General features: G+C 40.3%; 1 protein-coding gene across 2 annotated transcripts in view; it reads right to left on the reverse strand.

The window, feature by feature from the left end:
• Positions 1-18,201, reverse strand: part of si:ch211-13c6.2 (uncharacterized protein LOC100000125 homolog) — a 34,803-nt gene that overhangs the window by 1,399 nt on the left and 15,203 nt on the right. For both annotated transcript variants that reach the window (XM_062047271.1, XM_062047272.1), the window contains 5 exons: positions 18,076-18,195; positions 15,271-15,310; positions 4,255-5,002; positions 4,087-4,192; positions 3,954-4,019 (listed from right to left, as the gene is read on the reverse strand). In XM_062047271.1, coding sequence (XP_061903255.1) covers positions 3,954-4,019; positions 4,087-4,192; positions 4,255-5,002; positions 15,271-15,310; positions 18,076-18,195 — 1,080 coding nt within the window. The remainder of the gene's footprint in view (positions 1-3,953; positions 4,020-4,086; positions 4,193-4,254; positions 5,003-15,270; positions 15,311-18,075; positions 18,196-18,201) is intronic.

Below are 18,201 nucleotides of genomic sequence, written 5' to 3' on the forward strand. Positions count from 1 at the left end.
TTTTTAAAGCTTTATTTTGTTAGTGCAGTCAGGCCGGATGTTGCGCACAGTGTGGGAAGTGTGCTGCTGTTGTGAGCTTGGCGAGTAAGGAGACGACTTGAGGCTGTTTTACAAAAAAGAGAGAACGGCGACTGCTGTTTGTACCGTATTTTCCGCACCATAAGCCGCACCTAAAAAACAATTTTTTTTCTCAAAAGCTGACAGTGCGGCTAATAACTCGGTGCGCCTTATATATGGATTAATATTAATATTTATTTTCATAAAGTTTAGGTCTCACAACTACGATAAACAGCCGCCATCTTTTTTCCCCGTAGAAGAGGAAGCGCTTCTTCTTCTACGGTAAGCAACCGCCCCCATAGAAGAGAAAGCGCTTCTTCTTCTACTGTAAGCAACCGCCAAGGTGAGCACCCACCCCGTAGAAGAAGAAGCGCGCGGATATTACGTTTCATTTCATTTGTGTGTTTCTGTAAAGACCACAAAATGTCTCCTACCAAGAGACACGCGTACAAGGTTCCACTGACTTTTGATATTCATGTGAACCGCACTGTGGATACAACGGGAACACATACGGTGAATATTCGCACCACAGGGAATGAGAAGTCGTCCTTCACTGTGGTTCTAGCTTGCCATGCTAACGGCCAGAAACTTCCACCCATGGTGATATTCAAAAGGAAGACCTTGCCAAAAGAGAACTTTCCAGCCGGCGTCATCATAAAAGCTAACTCGAAGGGATGGATGGATGAAGAAAAAATGAGCGAAGAGACCGGGTGACTTTTTTCACGCAGCTCCGTCCCTGTTGATCTATGACTGCATGCGCGTCCACATCACAGATGGTGTCAAAAAACAAGTGAAGCACACCGAAGAAGAATAATTCGAGGGATTTGTGGATGAGTAATAACTTTAGAAAGTGAGCTTTAAATGTTTATTTTGTGTGTTGTGTGACACTAACGTATGAGCAACGTTGAGTTATTGATGTTGCTATTGCGCTGCACTATTTTGAGTGTTACTATTTTTGTGATTGCACATTTGCACATTACATTTTGGGAGTGAACAGAGTTGTTAGAACGCTGGTTTGTAATATATTATTAAAGTTTGACTGACCTATCTGACTGTTTTTTTTACATTCCCTTTAGCGTAGCGTAGGTGCGGCTAATAACACGGGGCGGCTAATAGGTAAACAAAGTTTTGAAATATGCCATTCATTGAAGGTGCGGCTTACAACACGGGGCGGCTTATGGTGCGGAAAATACGGTACATTGATCTTACGTCCATGATGTCGTTCACAACAACACGAGCAGACGAGATGTGTTGTGTGGGTCTATGGATTGTTCTTGCCCGCTTTAGCTACCTAGTTTTAAGTGGCTGCCTCCACATTGTTTCGGGGATGAATGAGCGGTCCCGGACACATTATTTTCCCAAACAAATGTTCCTTCTCCTCACATTGCCCACATTTGACTCACATTTACCATATTTTCCGGACTGTAAGCCACTACTTTTTTCCGGCAGCTTATAAAACGGTACGGCTAATTTATAATGTTTTATATTCAGCAAATAGTTTTACTAAAACTCTTACAGAGTTCGGACAAGTTCGCTCGAAATGTACTTCCTGTCTCTGCTTTAAACCGGAATTAAAACTGTCCATAGCGTTGCTGCTCGAAAGGATTCTTCATCACTTTAAGCCAGTGGTTCTCAACCTTTTTTCAGTGATGTACCCCCTGTGAACATTTTTTTAATTCAAGTACCCCCTAATCAGAGCAAAGCATTTTTGGTTGAAAAAAAAGAGATAAAAAAGTAAAATACAGCACTATGTTATCAGTTTCTGATTTATTAACTTGTATAACAGTGCAAAATATTGCTCATTTGTTGTGGTCTTTCTTGAACTATTTGGAAAAAAATATATAAAAATAAATAAAAAGTTGTTAAAAAATAAACAAGTGATTCAATTATGAATAAAGATTTCTACACATAGAAGTAATCATCAACTTAAAGTGCCCTCTTTGGGGATTGTAATAGAGATCCATCTGGATTCATGAACTTAATTCGAAATATTTCTTCAAAAAAAAATAAATCTTTAAAATCAATATGTATGGAACATGTCCACAAAAAAAATCTAGTTATCAACACTGAATATTGCATTTCTTTTCACAGTTCTTTTTGACAGACATTTAAAAAAAATATAATTTACCCCTTGGCATACCTTCAAGTACCCCCATTTGAGAACCACTGCTTTAAGCAACTGTTGTAAGTCTTACAATATAACTAAAACTAATCAGACATACTAAACCGTCCTGTGTGTGATGTCTGTATTAGTGTTTTCATGCGTATTTGTACGTGCTATCGTCATTTAATCAGACTAGCGTCGTTAGCATTAGCTAATATGCTAACATGTTTACGAGTGTCTGTGTTATTAATAACTTACAATGGCATTTTTTTGTTTTATTTCAGTTTCGTATATTCACCAAAACATCACAGTGGAGTTATTGAGTCTGTTTAGCTGATTGGAGAGCTAGCTTCCGCAGCTCGTGGGTCCATGACGATGACTTCTGTTTTGTTTGATCAGCCGTTTTACTGCCTTGTTACAGACATCGATTGGAAACAATTAAGGTATGTAAATAAACATTGACAAAATATTTCGTACCGATATATATCTGCGGCTTATTGTCTAGTGCAGCTAATATATAAATATTTATTTATTCTAAACTTTGGTGGGTGTAGCTTAAATGTCGGTGCGCTCTATAACTCAAAATTTACGGTATGTCAATTTCCGTGATAGTCTGCGTCATATGGCCTTTTTTTTTTTGTTGAGTTTGGTGATCATTGATCAGGCTTAGTAGCGATGTGTCAAATAAAACGTAGCAACCATGGTGAGATCCGAAACTTCTAGTAGACGTACTCTTTTCATATTCTCACTCATCCGTTTCAACGTTACAAGCTCAGGAATTTGCATGCACGCTGCGTGGCTTATTACAGGATTTCTGCAGGTTTCTTAAAATCAAATTTATTGCCTTTGCTATTTATTGCATCTTAAAACAAAATGTAATGCCCACGTCTGACACATATAACACATATTTGGTCATTTTATTACCAAATATGTGTTATATGTGTTTTATGTTGCACGATTGCACCAAGAAACATTCCTAGTTTGTGAACGCGTTCTCAAACAATGGCAATAAAACTATTCTGATTCTGATTCTGACAGCAGATTGTTATGTATTGTCAAAAAACATAAAATTGTCCCAATAGACAAAATGGTAAGCATTTGACAATAATAATGTTGAATAGTTGAAAAGTTTACATTAACTGTGGCCACATTAAGCACTAATGTAATGATAAGAAAACAATAACAATGTGTAACAAATAATGCAAGTAACTTTTTCAAAAGCAATACTATTTTTCATTACAGTGGTATTTTGTACTATTGTATTTGGAAGGTGAATAACTTGATTCTGAGGTAAACAAACATCAAAACAAGATGGACTCAATATTTGTTAGCAAAAATTCAAATTCAATAAATAATGAACATCTTGAAGTTCAGTTTTTTTCCCCTAACTGGAAAAATTCCTTTGTCTGGTTTGTTTTGTTGTCTTTTATGTTGCCAATTGCAACTGTATTAATTTTAAAAAGAGTCTCCGGACATCATATTTATTATTTTTTAATGCCATTTAAGACCTGAATTTTTGCAAAAATCCATTCAATCAATGCTTTTTAATGACCAGCGGAAACCCTGCATTAATCGTTTTTTATTACAATATTTTTATGATCATGAGAAGCCAAAATGGAAATGGAGATTTCAAATTGGATTAATAGTCCAGCCCTAGTTTTTGTGCATAGTAAATATAGTTTTGTGCACTTCCTGTAAATATTGGCGCACCATGGTCAAAACCTGAGCAATGGAGACTTGAGCCCGTCACACTTGCAGAAGTGTAATAAATCAATTAAAAAAAAAATCATACCAGCATGTCAAAGACTGTTTCCTTCTCAGAGCCATCTCTTTGGTAGCTGTCAGAGTGACGCGAGTCCTAGAACCAAACACAGGGGAGGTTAAGATCGTATTACATTTTTGCTACTTGCTTCACGATTGGCTACCTGTGATTCTAACTGCCGCCCGCGGGTCTCTGCTTCAAAAGGTCCGCCGACTGATCGGGAAGGATTTCTAAACTTGGGGTCTGGGAGTCCGTATCCAGCCTTCAAACTGTTGCAAAAAAGGTCAGAGGTAATGAATGAAGACCCCACAGCGGCTAACTGGTGTCTTACATCTTGTGTGCCACCTCCACTTCCTCGGCGGTGGCATCCGAGAAGCGACTCTTCTTCCTCCTTTTGCCGTACGCCTCGCCGCCGTCGTCGTCTCGGGGCCCGATCATGAAGCGCCTGAAAGGCTCTGGGATGTCCGACATACTCCTGGAGTCCTCTCCCGCCATCTGGGCGGGGCCGCCCCAGCCCGACGCCGCTTGTTTGGGAAGCAGCTGAGCTCCAGCCGCCTGGCCGTGGAGGTAATCCCGGACGTGTCCGCGTGGCGGCTCCATGTGCAGAGGAGAGGGAAGGTTCCTCTTGGAGGCCTCCGGTCCGTGCCGCACATCGGAATCCCCACTTTGGTTCCCGCTTGAGTCGAGAGACCACCGGGGTTCGCCTTCTTGAAAGCTCGGTCGCTGGTGCCTCACAACCTCATTGACAACACTGTTCTCCAGTGGCATCCTTCTGTAGGGAGGGGCCTCGTCTGGGTAACGCTCAGCCCAACCATGGGGGCCCTCCTCCCTGGGATCCTGCTGACGGTAATTCAGGTCCAGTCGCCGGTTCACGTCCCTCTTAAAGTCGTCCTGCTGGTACATCTGCCTGTCGACGTTTAACCCGCGAGCCTCGACCGGAGGAAAGCAGGCTCTTTGCGACTGGTCCGGGGGCAAGCGCTTGTCAAAGTCCTGGCTCTTCGGGGCACACTGCGGAGCGTTCATTTGGAACAAAGTCTGGAGGGTGTTTGGGTTGCCGTTCTGCCTCTGTGTCAGGGGGGCTACGCAGAGAACAGGACATGACAAATGAAAAACAGTAGACTAGCCTATTTCATGTACAAATTCAACTAACCAAGCATTTGTTAAGTTGTTTTTGTGTTAATTACAGCACACTGCGAAAACTGAAATCTAGGTAAGATTAAATATCTCAAATAAGGGTGATATTTGCTTATTTTCTGTCTGATAAGATAATTCTTCTCACTAAGCAGATTTTATGTTAGTGTTTTACTTGTTTTAAGTGTTTTGGTCCTAAATGATCTCAGTAAAATATTACAGCTTGTTGCTGAGATTTGATGACCTATATTGAGTAAAACATGCTTGAAACTAGAATATCAACTGTTGCAAAGCTGTGTCATCAACACTCACAAGTATAAAACTGCTTTTTCAAAGTAAGAATTTCTTATATCAAGCATGAAATAAAAAATCATGACTTTGACACAATTGCGTCTCATATTAAAACAGATGACAGCCAAATGGACTTCGCTGTTTTATTTTCAATTAAACAATAGAACATACGTACTCGTATAGTAGTACAGTTGGCACAGTACAGTAAACTGACAGTTAATATTTAAACATTTAACATGTGACATTTCAAAGAATTTTGAACAGAAATAGTTCATGCACATTTTAGATAAATTCTTCAAAAAATGTGGTCGGGGCCGGGCTGTAAATATATATATATATATATATATATATATATATATATATATATATATATATATATATATATATATATATATATATATATATATATATATATATATATATATATATATATATATATATATATATATATATATATATATATATAGTTTCATGAGGGGTTTCCTCAATCATCAGGAGATTTTTTTTCTTTTTTGCAATTGGTAAAAAAAAAAAAAAATCTGATGATTGAGGAAACCCCTCATGAAACAGGCCTGTAGAGATGAAATAGTCTTGTGTGGGAATTATTTGTGGCGGCCCGAAAGAAAGAATTACGTCCGCCACAAATAAAAATTTATTTATTTATTTATTTTTTTTGTCCTGTCCAGCTCCTCAGGCAAATCATATAGTTGATGTAGATGCCCATATAGGCTGTTCAGATTTACTTTACAAAAGAGAAGTGTAGGATACTTTTCTTGTTGCCTTATTTGTATTTGGCCACTACTGTTTTCTGTTTATTTGTTACTGACTGTGGCAGGACACCTCTGCCTCTGTTTCACTTTATGTTGCTGGTAAATAATATGGTTGTAGTAGTAGGCTAAAGTTAAATTATTTAGTATGCACTAATTAAAGGGGCAGAGCTTTAAGAGACATTTTAGCTTTTATATTTTATAAGATATATTTTTTTGTAAGAACCACAATTAATAAATATATTTCAGTGAATAACTTATTGTTCAAATCTGTATATAAATATGTACATAAAGTGTTGTAATTATATTGTAAAATGGATGAATGGATGGACGTTTAAAACAAAACTGTTATTATTAATTAGTAAGTATACATTTTTTGAGCCTTTTTAGAGAAAATCATATCATTGTAGTAAATTATGCAAATTACTCGATGATGTCACGTTGACCATGCCCATACCCACGCCCCCACCGCCACAGGTATCTTGGCAGTTTATGGGAAACACTGTATATATATATACAAATAATTTTGTGGAATAGCCTTAATTTCTAAGAACAAGAATAGACTGTCGAGTTTCAGATGAAAGTTCTCTTTTTCTGGACATTTTGAGCGTTTAATTGACCCCACAAATGTGATGCTCCAGAAACTCCATCTGCTCAAAGGAAGGTCAGTTTTGTAGCTTCTGTAACGAGCTAAACTGTTTTCAGATGTGTGAACATGATTGCACAAGGGTTTTCTAATCATCAATTAGCCTTCTGAGCCAATGAGCAAATACATTGTACCATTAGAACACTGGAGTGATAGTTGCTGGAAATGGGCCTCTATACACCTATGTAGATATTGCACCAAAAACCAGACATTTGCAGCTAGAATAGTCATTTACCACATTAGCAATGTATAGAGTGTATTTCTTTAAAGTTAAGACTAGTTTAAAGTGCTTTTCCTTCAAAAATAAGGACATTGCAATGTGACCCCAAACTTTTGAACGGTAGTGTATATATATAATTTATTTTTTTATTTTATTTTTTTGCGCACTAATTGACTGAAAAAGCACACGCTTAGCGCGATGATGTCATGTTATCGATGGCAAAATACAAGAAATGTAATGCCGAGCGCATATCATTATGTCAAGATAATGACACTAGCATTTACTTAATTTGAGAATATTTTTCAACATACTGAGAAAAAAGGTCTCATATTTGTTTTTATATCAAGAAAAGTGCACTTGTTATTAGTGAGAGAATACTTATTTTAAGGTATTTTGGGGTTCATTGAGGTTGGCTAATTTTACTTGTTTTGGAAAGTCTTGACAAGCCAAATTTTCTTGTTTTATTGACAGATAATTTTGCTTAGTTCAAGTAAAATGCCCCTGACTTTTGTATTTTTTTTCTCTTGTTTTTGAACACTGACTTTTTGCAGTGCAAAACATGCATAGCAATAACAATTCTGATCATAACTTCGACTTAATCGTTGTACAGTCGTCTGTCTTCCTCCACATTTGCATACCGCCAAGCATAAGTCCACATAAAAACTACTTTCAGGTAAGCTCAGTGCATCTAATGCAGGGGTCACCAACCTTTTTGAAACCAAGAGCTACTTCTTGGGTACTGATTAATGCGAAGGGCTACCAGTTTGATACACACTTAAATAAATTGCCAGAAATAGCCAATTTGCTCAATTTACCTTTAACTCTATGTTATTATTAATAATATATGATATTTACACTTAATTGAACGGTTTAAAAGAGGAGAAAACACGAAAAAAATGACAATTAAATTTTGAAACATAGTTTATCTTCAATTTCGACTCTTTAAAATTCAAAATTCAACCGAAAAAAAGAAGAGAAAAACTAGCTAATTCGAATCTTTTTGAAAAAATTAAAAAAAGAATTTATGGAACATCATTAGTAATTTTTCCTGATTAAGATTAATTTTAGAATTTTGATGACATGTTTTAAATAGGTTAAAATCCAATCTACACTTTGTTAGAATATATAAAAAATTGGACCAAGCTATATTTCTAACAAAGACAAATCATTATTTCTTCTAGATTTTCCAGAACAAAAATTTTAAAAGAAATTCAAAAGACTTTGAAATAAGATTTAAATTTGATTCCACAGATTTTCTAGATTTGCCAGAATAATTTTTTTGAATTTTAATCATAATAAGTTTGAAGAAATAGAAATGTATTAAAATGTATTTATTATTCTTTACAATAAAAAAAATTAATTTACATGAACATTGATTTAAATTGTCAAGAAAGAAGAGGAAGGAATTTAACAGGTAAAAAGGTACATGTGTTTAAAAATCCTAAAATCATTTCTAAGGTTGTATTTTTTCTCTAAAATTGTCTTTCTGAAAGTTATAAGAAGCAAAGTAAAAAAATTTATGAATTTATTTAAACAAAAGAAGACCAAGTCTTTAAAATATTTTCTTGGATTTTCAAATTCTATTTGAGTTTTGTCTCTCTTAGAATTAAAAATGTCGGGCAAAGCGAGACCAGCTTGTTAGTAAATAAATAACATTTTAAAAATAGAGGGCTCACTGGTAAGTGCTGCTATTTGAGCTATTTTTAGAACAGGCCAGCGGGCTACTTATCTGGTCCTTACGGGCTACCTGGTGCCCGCCGGCACCGCGTTGGTGACCCCTGATCTAATGAATTTGTAAAAATTGGAGCTGTCCCTGGTTTATCGCGACTACGGTAATTGGTTCCAAACATGCAGAATCCTTACTTATAAATTAAATAAGCAATGAAAAACTGTGTATGAACTTCTAAATATATTTTTCAACATTAAAATAAGACATGAAATAACACTCTTTTAATGCAGCCAGACGCTGAGCCACGATACTGCTCTTATTGGTTTGGTCTTATCTAATGCCCAATACGACTGTAGTATTGATTTTTTTACTGTATTTAAGACGTTGCTTAATTTAGGACCAAATGTTGTCGAAAATGTTTTTAAAAAATCTACAGAGTGGTCAAGCCACAAACTTTGGAGCTTGTTATCCATCTTCTTTGTAGTTGATGTGATTTATACTCTATATTTGACCCGGGCGATAAATCGAGTTGACATATTTTGATGTAGACAAGGGGTGCCCAAAAATTTGTGAAAAGTGAAAATGGGCCAATGTTCTGTGGGCCAAACAGCAATTTTTTTTTTACCACGAGTGAGGAATTTAGTCTCATACCGCCATATATAAATACCGTATTTTTCGGAGTATAAGTCACTCCGGAGTATAAGTCGCACCGGCCGAAAATGCATAACAAAGAAGGAAAGAAACATATATAAGTCGCACTGGAGTATAAATCGCATTTTTTGGGGAAATTTATTTGAAAAAAACCCAACCCCAAGAATAGACATTTGAAAGGCAATTTAAAATAAATAAAGAATAGTGAACAACAGGCTGAATAAGTGTACGTTATATGACGCCTAAATAACCAACTGAGAACGTGCCTGGCATGTTAACGTAACATATTATGGTAAGAGTCATTCAAATAACTATAACATATAGAACATGCTATACGTTTACCAAACAATCTGTCACTCCTAATCGCTAAATCCCAGGAAATCTTATACGTCTAGTCCGGGGGTCGTCAACCCGCGGCTCTAGAGCCGCATGCGGCTCTTTAGCGCCGCCCTAGTGGCTCTCTGGAGTTTTTTCAAAAATTTATGAAAAATGGAAAAAGATGAGTGGAAAAAAATATATTTTTTGTGTTAATAAGGTTTCTGTAAGAGGACAAACATGACACAAACCTCCACAATTGTTATAAAGCACACTGTTTATATTAAACATGCTTCACTGATTCGAGTATTTGGCGCGTGCCGTTTTGTCCTACTAATTTTGGCGGTCCTAGAACTCACCGTAGTTTGTTTACATGTACAACTTTCTCCGACTTTCTAGGACGTGTTTTATGCCACTCTTTTTCTGTCTCATTTTGTCCACCAAACTTAACGTTGTGCATGAATGCACAAAGGTGAGTTTTGTTGATGTTATTGACTTGTGTGGAGTGCTAATCAGACATATTTGGTCACTGCATGACTGCAAGCTAATCGATGCTAACATGCTATTTAGGCTAGCTATATGTACATATTGCATCATTATGCCTCATTTGTAGGTATATTTGAGCTCATTTAGTTTCCTTTAAGTCCTCTTAATTAAATGTATATCTCATGACACACTATCTAGACTGTATGTAATATGGCTTTTAATTTTTTGCGGCTCCAGACAGATTTGTTTTTGTATTTTTGGTCCAATATGGCTCTTTCAACATTTTGGGTTGCCGACCCCTGGTCTAGTCTCTTACGTCCATCCATCCATCCATCTTCAACCGCTTATCCGGAATCGGGTCGCGGGGACAACAGCTCCAGCAGAGACCCCCAGACTTTTCTCTCCAGAGCAACATTTGCGACTTCCTCCTGGGGAATCCCGAAGCGTTCCCAGGCCAGAGAGGAGATGTAATCCCCCCATCTGGTCCTTGGCCTGCCGCAGGGCCTCCTCCCAGTGGGACGTGCAACGAGGACCTCCCTAGGGAGACGCTCGTGAGGCATCCGCACGAGATGCCCGAACCACCTAAGCTGGGTCCTTTCCAAGCGAAGGAGCAGCGGCTCTACTCCGAGTCTCTCTCGGGTGACTGAACTTCTCACCCTATCTCTAAGGGAGATGCCAGCCACCCTTCTGAGGAAACTCATTTCGGCCGCTTGTATCCGCGATCTTATTCTTTCGGTCATGACCCACACTTCATGACCATAGGTAAGAGTAGGAATGTAGATAGCTCGGTAGACCGAGAGCTTTGCCTTCTGGCTCAGCTCTCGTTTCGTCACAACAGTGCGGCAGAGAGACTGCAATACTGCCCCAGCTGCTCCGAATCTCCGGCTGATTTCCTTCTCCAACTTTCCCTCACTCGTGAACAAGACACCGAGATACTTAAACTCCTCCACCTGGGACAGAGTCCTGTCCCCTACCCGGACTGTACAAACCATCGGTTTCCTGCTGAGAATCATGGCCTCAGATTTGGAGATGCTGATCCTCATTCCAGCCGCTGAACACTCGGCTGCGAACCGATCCAGTGAGAGCTGAAGGTCACGAACCGAAGGTGCCATCAGGACCACATCATCTGCAAACAGCAGTGACGCAACCTTTAGCCCTCCGAGACGTATACCCTCTCCGCCATGGCCACGACTCCGCCTAGAAATCCTGTCCATGAAAATCACAAACAGGATAGGTGACAGAGCGCAGCCCTGGCGGAGACCAACCCCCACTGGAAACGGATCCGACTTACATCCAAGCACCCGGACACAACTCTCGCTTTGGTTGTACAGAGATTGGATGGCCCTCAGCAGGGTTCCCCTCACTCCGTACTCCCTCAGCACCTCCCACAAGATCTCCCGGGGGACCCGGTCATACGCCTTCTCCAAATCCACAAAACACATGTAGACTGGATAGGCATACTCCCAGGCCCTCTCCAGGATTCCCGCTAGCGTAAAGAGTTGGTCAGTTGTTCCACGACCAGGACGGAATCCACATTGCTCCTCTTGAATCTGAGGTTCGACTATCGGCCGGACCCTCCTTTCCAGTACCTTGGCGTAAACTATCCCAGGGAGGCTGAGAAGTGTGATACCCCTGTAATTAGCACACACCCTCTGGTCCCCCTTTTTGAAAAGGGGAACCACCACCCCAGTCTGCCACTCCCTCTGCACTGTCCCAGACTTCCACGCAATGTTGAAAAGGCGTATCAACCAAGACAGCCCATCAACACCAAGAGCCTTCATCATTTCTGGACGGATCTCGTCAACCCCCAGAGCTTTGCCACTGTGGAGTTGTCTAACTACCTCAGTGACTTCACTCCGAGAGATCGACGTCGATCCCCCATCATCCTCAGGCCCTGCTCCTATCAGGGAGGGTGTGTCTGATGTATTTGGGTTCAGGAGTTCCTCAAAGTGCTCTTTCCAACGCCCTACGACTTCCTCACTTGAAGTCAGCAAAGTCCCATCCTTGCCGTACACAGCTTGGATGGTTCCCTGCTTCCCCTCCTGAGGTGCCGTATGGTCTTCCAGAACAGCTTTGGTGCCGCCCGATAGTCCTTCTCCATGGATTCCCCGAACTGCTCCCACACCCTCTGCTTAGCCTCGTCCACAGCCACGGTCGCTGCCCTTCGGGCCCGTCTGTACCTTGCAACTGCCTCCGGAGTCCCCTGGGATAACATACCCCGGTAGGACTCCTTCTTCAGTCGGACGGCTTCCCTGACCACCACTTTCCACCAGGGTGTTCGAGGGTTACCGCCCCTTGAGGCACCTAAGACCTTCTGGCCACAGCTCGCAGCTGCAGCTTTAGCAATAGAGGCTTTGAACATTGACCATTCCTGTTCAATGTCCCCAACCTCCACAGGGATGGCAGAGAAGTCCCGCCGGAGGTGGGAGTTGAAGTCCTTCCGGACAGAGGACTCCTCCAAACGTTCCCAGTTCACCCGCACTACACGCTTGGGTTTGCCAGGTCTGTCCAGAGGTTTCCCCCGCCATCTAACCCAACTCACCACCAGATGGTAAACAGTTGACAGTTCAGCCCCTCTCTTCACCCGAGTGTCCAAAACATACGGCCTCAGATCAGCTGATACAATTACAAAATCGACCATTGATCTTTGGCCTAGGGTGCTCTGGTACCAGGTACACCTATGAGCATCCTTATGCTTGAACATGGTGTTTGTTATCGCAAGTCCGTGACTAGCACAGAAGTCCAATAACAATCCACCACTCAGATTCAGATCAGGGAGACCGTTCCTCCCAATCACGCCAGTCCAAGTATCACTGTCATTGCCCATGTGCGCGTTGAAGTCCCCCAGCAAGACTACGGAATCCCCTGCCGGTGCCTCATACAGGACCCCATGCAAGGTATCCAAGAAGGCAGAATACTCTGAACTCTTGTTTGGTGCGTACGCACAAACAACAGTCAGAGTTTTCCCCCCTCCAACCTTAAGGCGAAGGGAGGCGACCCTCTTGTCCACCGGGGTGAACTCCAACGTACAGGCACTCAGCCGGGGACTCGTGAGTATCCCCACACCCGCCTGTGCCCTCACACCCTGAGCAACTCCAGAAGTGAACAAGGTCCATCCCTTGTCCAGGAGTGTGGTTTCAGAGCCCTTGCTATGCGTAGAGGTAAGCCCCACCAGATCCAACCGGTAGCGCTCCACCTCTCGCACCAGCTCAGGCTCCTTCCCCACCAGCGTAGAGACGTTCCACGTCCCGAAAGTCAGCCTCTGCTGCCCCGAATTGGTCCGTCCGGAGCCTCCACTTTCACTGCCATCCACTTGGCAGCGCACCCGACCCCACTGGTTCCGACCGCGGGTGGTGGGCCCACGTGGCGGAGAAGATGGTGTGTCCACGTAGCTTCTTCGGGCTGTGTGGTAGCCCGGCCACCAGGCGCTCGCTGACGAGCCCTACCTCCGGGCCTAGCTCCGGAGGAGGGCCCCGGGCTTCCTCCGGGCCGGGTAACGCATCCTCTTTTAGTGTAGTTCATGGGGGGTATCGTAACCCTGATGGGGGGGGGGCATTCGGTTGCTACACCTTGCCCAAGGGTGACCCGGAACTATGTAAGGCAGGGGCGTTCAACTCCCTGAGGCTTAATACAAGCCCACATACCCATTAGTCTCTTACGTGAATGAGATACATATTATTTGATATTTTACGCTAATGTGTTAATAATTTCACACATAAGTCGCTCCTGAGTATAAGTCGCAACACCCGGCCAAACTATGAAAAAAACTGCGACTTATAGTCCGAAAAATACGGTAAATTGTGTGCCTGATTCAGTTAGCATGCCACCCTGCATCTTTTATGTACATTGTGTACCTCAAAACATTCACCAAAAAAAGGGTAATTTTCTGCACATTTTCGCCGTCTATAGGTGTTGTTCTGTAACCAGTTCCACCTAGATATTTCAACAGAAGGCTTTCAAACTCTACCCACACAGGATTAAAAACATTTCCTTTTCCATTGAGCATCAAAAAGTCACAACTTCAGGGGTTTGTTAAATTCAAACAACTAACAGGCACGTAAACAAAGAAAAAAAAATCTATAGATTTTATGATTAAAATAAAAAAACGCCGTTCAGTCACCAGAATTTAACCTTAAAATGTTTTATCAGTATCATGCATTATCATGCTTCAAAACCCCCTTTGAAAAGCTGTGCACTACAAAACCTGCTCATTGTAGCCAATGATCCGGACTTCCTCACTTTGATTAAAAAAATAAAATAAAAATCTGCACAAATTGTTTTATTTGTAGTTTAAAGTGTTGTATATATTGTGCTCCTGAGTTCATATTGCTGACCAGCTTAAATGTATTATTATTGAGTTTATTTGATTAGATTTTTCAGTATCAAATGGTTCAGGTTGGTAAAAATGTTTATAATTTAAATAAATATTTGTATTTTATTTTAGGCAAAATGATGCACTTTAAAAATTTTCTGTTACAAATTAGAAACAAAGGTTAATAAGGTTATTCTTTGTTGTATGTTGATCTATATTTATTTATTTTTTGTTTTATTTAATGCTAATAAGGATACAGTGTAATGCAGAGGTGTACTTATAACAATTTAATAAACAAATGATGCCATTTGTAGTCGCGGCGCAAAATATTTTCTTCTTTTTAGGGGGGGGGCGTAACAGAAAATAATTGAGATGCACTGGATTAGAGCAACGCATATTGATCAACATATGAGTAAAAGTAAATATGCCAGTATTAGCCATAATAACTGCAGCTTTCACCTGTTTAGTTTGTAGAAAAATATTTTATCCGAAGTCAAATATATATCTGTAACAATTTATTTAAAAAAAATTGATTTTGCTTTAAATGATAAAGAATGCTAGACATTGTGCAAATTTTATTTTTAGACCATATCGCCCAGGCTCCTGTATATGTAAATTAAAAAACATTCACTTACTGTTTTACTTTAAAAAACAGTAATTTATGGAAAAAAAAAACAGGTTGTCATCTGTTTTGTTGTGTTGGTTTCAAAACAAAAGAATGATAGATGCATTTTGTTTGTCACTTGTGTGATACATTTACTTGTAGCGTGTAAAAATCTCCATCAGGTGGGGGATTTTTAGCGTGACAATAAAAGCCTTTTTCATACGCAATAGGAGTTCTCCATTTGTATTCATGTACCTGAGATTTGTTTCTCTGCGTCCTCCCATTTCTGCAGGAACTTGAAGGACAAAGGAGGAAGTTATTTCTTGCACTCATTCGTCCACAACTGCACTTTTTAAAAAAAAATTTGACTGTCGTTCACAATGAGAGACACGACGATGGATGATTTTTTTTTCGCGTTCTAAATAACAAATTAATCTGATCAAAAGTCTGTTAACAATGAAGCCGCTCTCTTCCGCCTATAAAACCCTTAAAAAACATCCACACACCTCCATTAGGGGTTCATTTACATGATGTAAGTATATATGTAATGTAGTAACAGGCACATTTATAATAAATGATAAATAAATAAATGTATTTACATTTATAATAACATAATATTTACATATTTTGATAATTTGAACATTTATCTTAAAACGCATCACAACATTTGCTTTTTCCCTTCATCACTGATTATTACTCACTGCAGACTTCATGAGAGCCAACAAACATAATAAAACATCACTTACTGTACAAGGTCTGCTAGGATGTTCATATATTCCCGTTTAGATGAGGAATGACTCATAATCCTCACAAAGACAATGGCTGTCAAAGTGTCGGAATAGCTACTCCGACGTCTCATGTCCAGGTGAGATGCATGATTTATAGAGATGTCCGATAATATCGGACTGCCGATATTATCGGCCGATAAATGCTTTAAAATGTAATATCGGAAATTATCGGTATCGGTTTCAAAAAGTAAAATTTATGACTAAATCGCTACTGTATGGAGTGGTACACGGACGTAGGGAGAAGTACAGAGCGCCAATAAACCTTAAAGGCACTGCCTTTGCGTGCCGGTCCAATCACATAATATCTACGGCTTTTCACACACACAAGTGAATGCAAGCATACTTGGTCAACAGCCATACAGGTCACACTGAAGGTGGCCGTATAAACAACTTTAATACTGTTACAAATATACGCCACACTGTGAACCCACACCAAACAAGAATGACAAATACATTTCGGGAGAACATCCGCACCGTAACACAACATAACAAATACCCAGAACCCCTTGCAGCGCTAACTCTTTCGGGACGCTACAATATACACCCCCCGCTACCCGCTACTCCCCCCCCACACCCCACCTCAACCTCCTCATGCTCTCTCAGGGAGAGCATGTCCCAAATTCCAAGCTGCTGTTGTGAGGCATGTTAAAAAAAATAATGCACTTTGTGACTTCAATAATAAATATGGCAGTGCCATGTTGGCATTTTTTTTCCATAACTTGAGTTGATTTATTTCGGAAAACCTTGTTACATTGTTTAATGCATCCAGCGGGGCATCACAACAAAATTAGGCATAATAATGTGTTAATTCCACGACTGTATATATCGTATCGGTTGATATTGGAATCGGTAATTAATAGTTGGACAATATCGGATATCGGCAAAAAAGCCATTATCGGACATCTGTAACGATTTATGATCTAGAATTAACTTAGAGGCAGCAGGGAAGCGAGAAAGCCGCAGAGCACTCGATGATGTAAACATAGGGACACAGGACGTGATCACGTCACCACTATAAATAGTTTGTCTGCGCTAGCGCTTATTAAGATTAAGATTAAAGTACCAATGATTGTCACACACACACTACATGTGGTGAAATTTGTCCTCTGCATTTGACCCATCCCCTTGGGGAGCAGTGGGCAGCAGCGGCGCCGCGCCCGGGAATCATTTTGGTGATTTAACCCCCAACTCCAACCCTTTGTTGCTGAGTGCCAAGCAGGGAGGTTATGGGTCCCATTTTTATAGTCTTTGGTATGACTCTAATAACAATATCACTAATACTTGTTTAATATTCAAGTCACCAAATGTACACTACCGTTCAAAAGTTTGGGGTCACCCAAACAATTTTGTGGAACAGCCTTCATTTCTAAGAACAAGAATAGACTGTCAAGTTTCAGATGAAAGTTCTCTTTTTCTGGCCATTTTGAGCGTTTAATTGACCCCACAAATGTGATTCAGAATCAGAATAGTTTTATTGCCATTGTTTGAGAACGGGTTCACAAACTAGGAATTTTTCTTGGTGCAATCGTGCAACGTAAAACACATATTTGGTAATAAAAAGAGCTGTAACTGAGCTATCAGATAGACTTAGAAGGAATTCAAGGAATTCAAAGAGCTACTGTTAGGAGTTATTGTTCATTTGCCTGATGGCCGAGGGGAAAAAACTGTTCAGGTGGTGGGAGGTGTGGGTCTGGATGGAGTTTCTGGATGCTCCAGAAACTCAATCTGCTCAAAGGAAGGTCAGTTTTGTAGCTTCTGTAACGAGCTAAACTGTTTTCAGATGTGTGAACATGATTGCACAAGGGTTTTCTAATCATCAATTAGCCTTCTGAGCCAATGAGCAAACACATTGTACCATTAGAACACTGGAGTGATAGTTGCTGGAAATGGGCCTCTATACACTTATATAGATATTGCACCAAAAACCAGACATTTGCAGCTAGAATAGTCATTTACCACATTAGCAATGTATAGAGTGTATTTCTTTAAAGTTAAGACTAGTTTAAAGTTATCTTCATTGAAAAGTACAGTGCTTTTCCTTCAAAAATAAGGACATTTCAATGTGACCCCAAACTTTTGAACGGTAGTATAAATTGTTGGCGCTTTTTGAATGCTTATGTGTAGGATTTAATGGGCGAAATAGAGGAGGTCCCACAAGTTGGAATGCATACAAAAAAAATCCATCCGTCGTCATGTCTTTCATAATGATTGTGAACGACAGGCAAAATTCCCCAAAAAAGTGCAGTTCCCCTTTAAGTCCGACGTTTCCTACCACTGGATGTCCACGGCCATCCTGTCGCTCTATGATCTCCGCTCTGGTGCGGATCATCTTCCCTCCTTGCGCCACGACAGTGCTCGTGTCCCACGTCACCAGGTCGCGACGCTTCACCTCCTGCAC

Source organism: Entelurus aequoreus, linkage group LG05 (assembly GCF_033978785.1).
Source record: "Entelurus aequoreus isolate RoL-2023_Sb linkage group LG05, RoL_Eaeq_v1.1, whole genome shotgun sequence".
NCBI lineage: Eukaryota > Metazoa > Chordata > Actinopteri > Syngnathiformes > Syngnathidae > Entelurus > Entelurus aequoreus.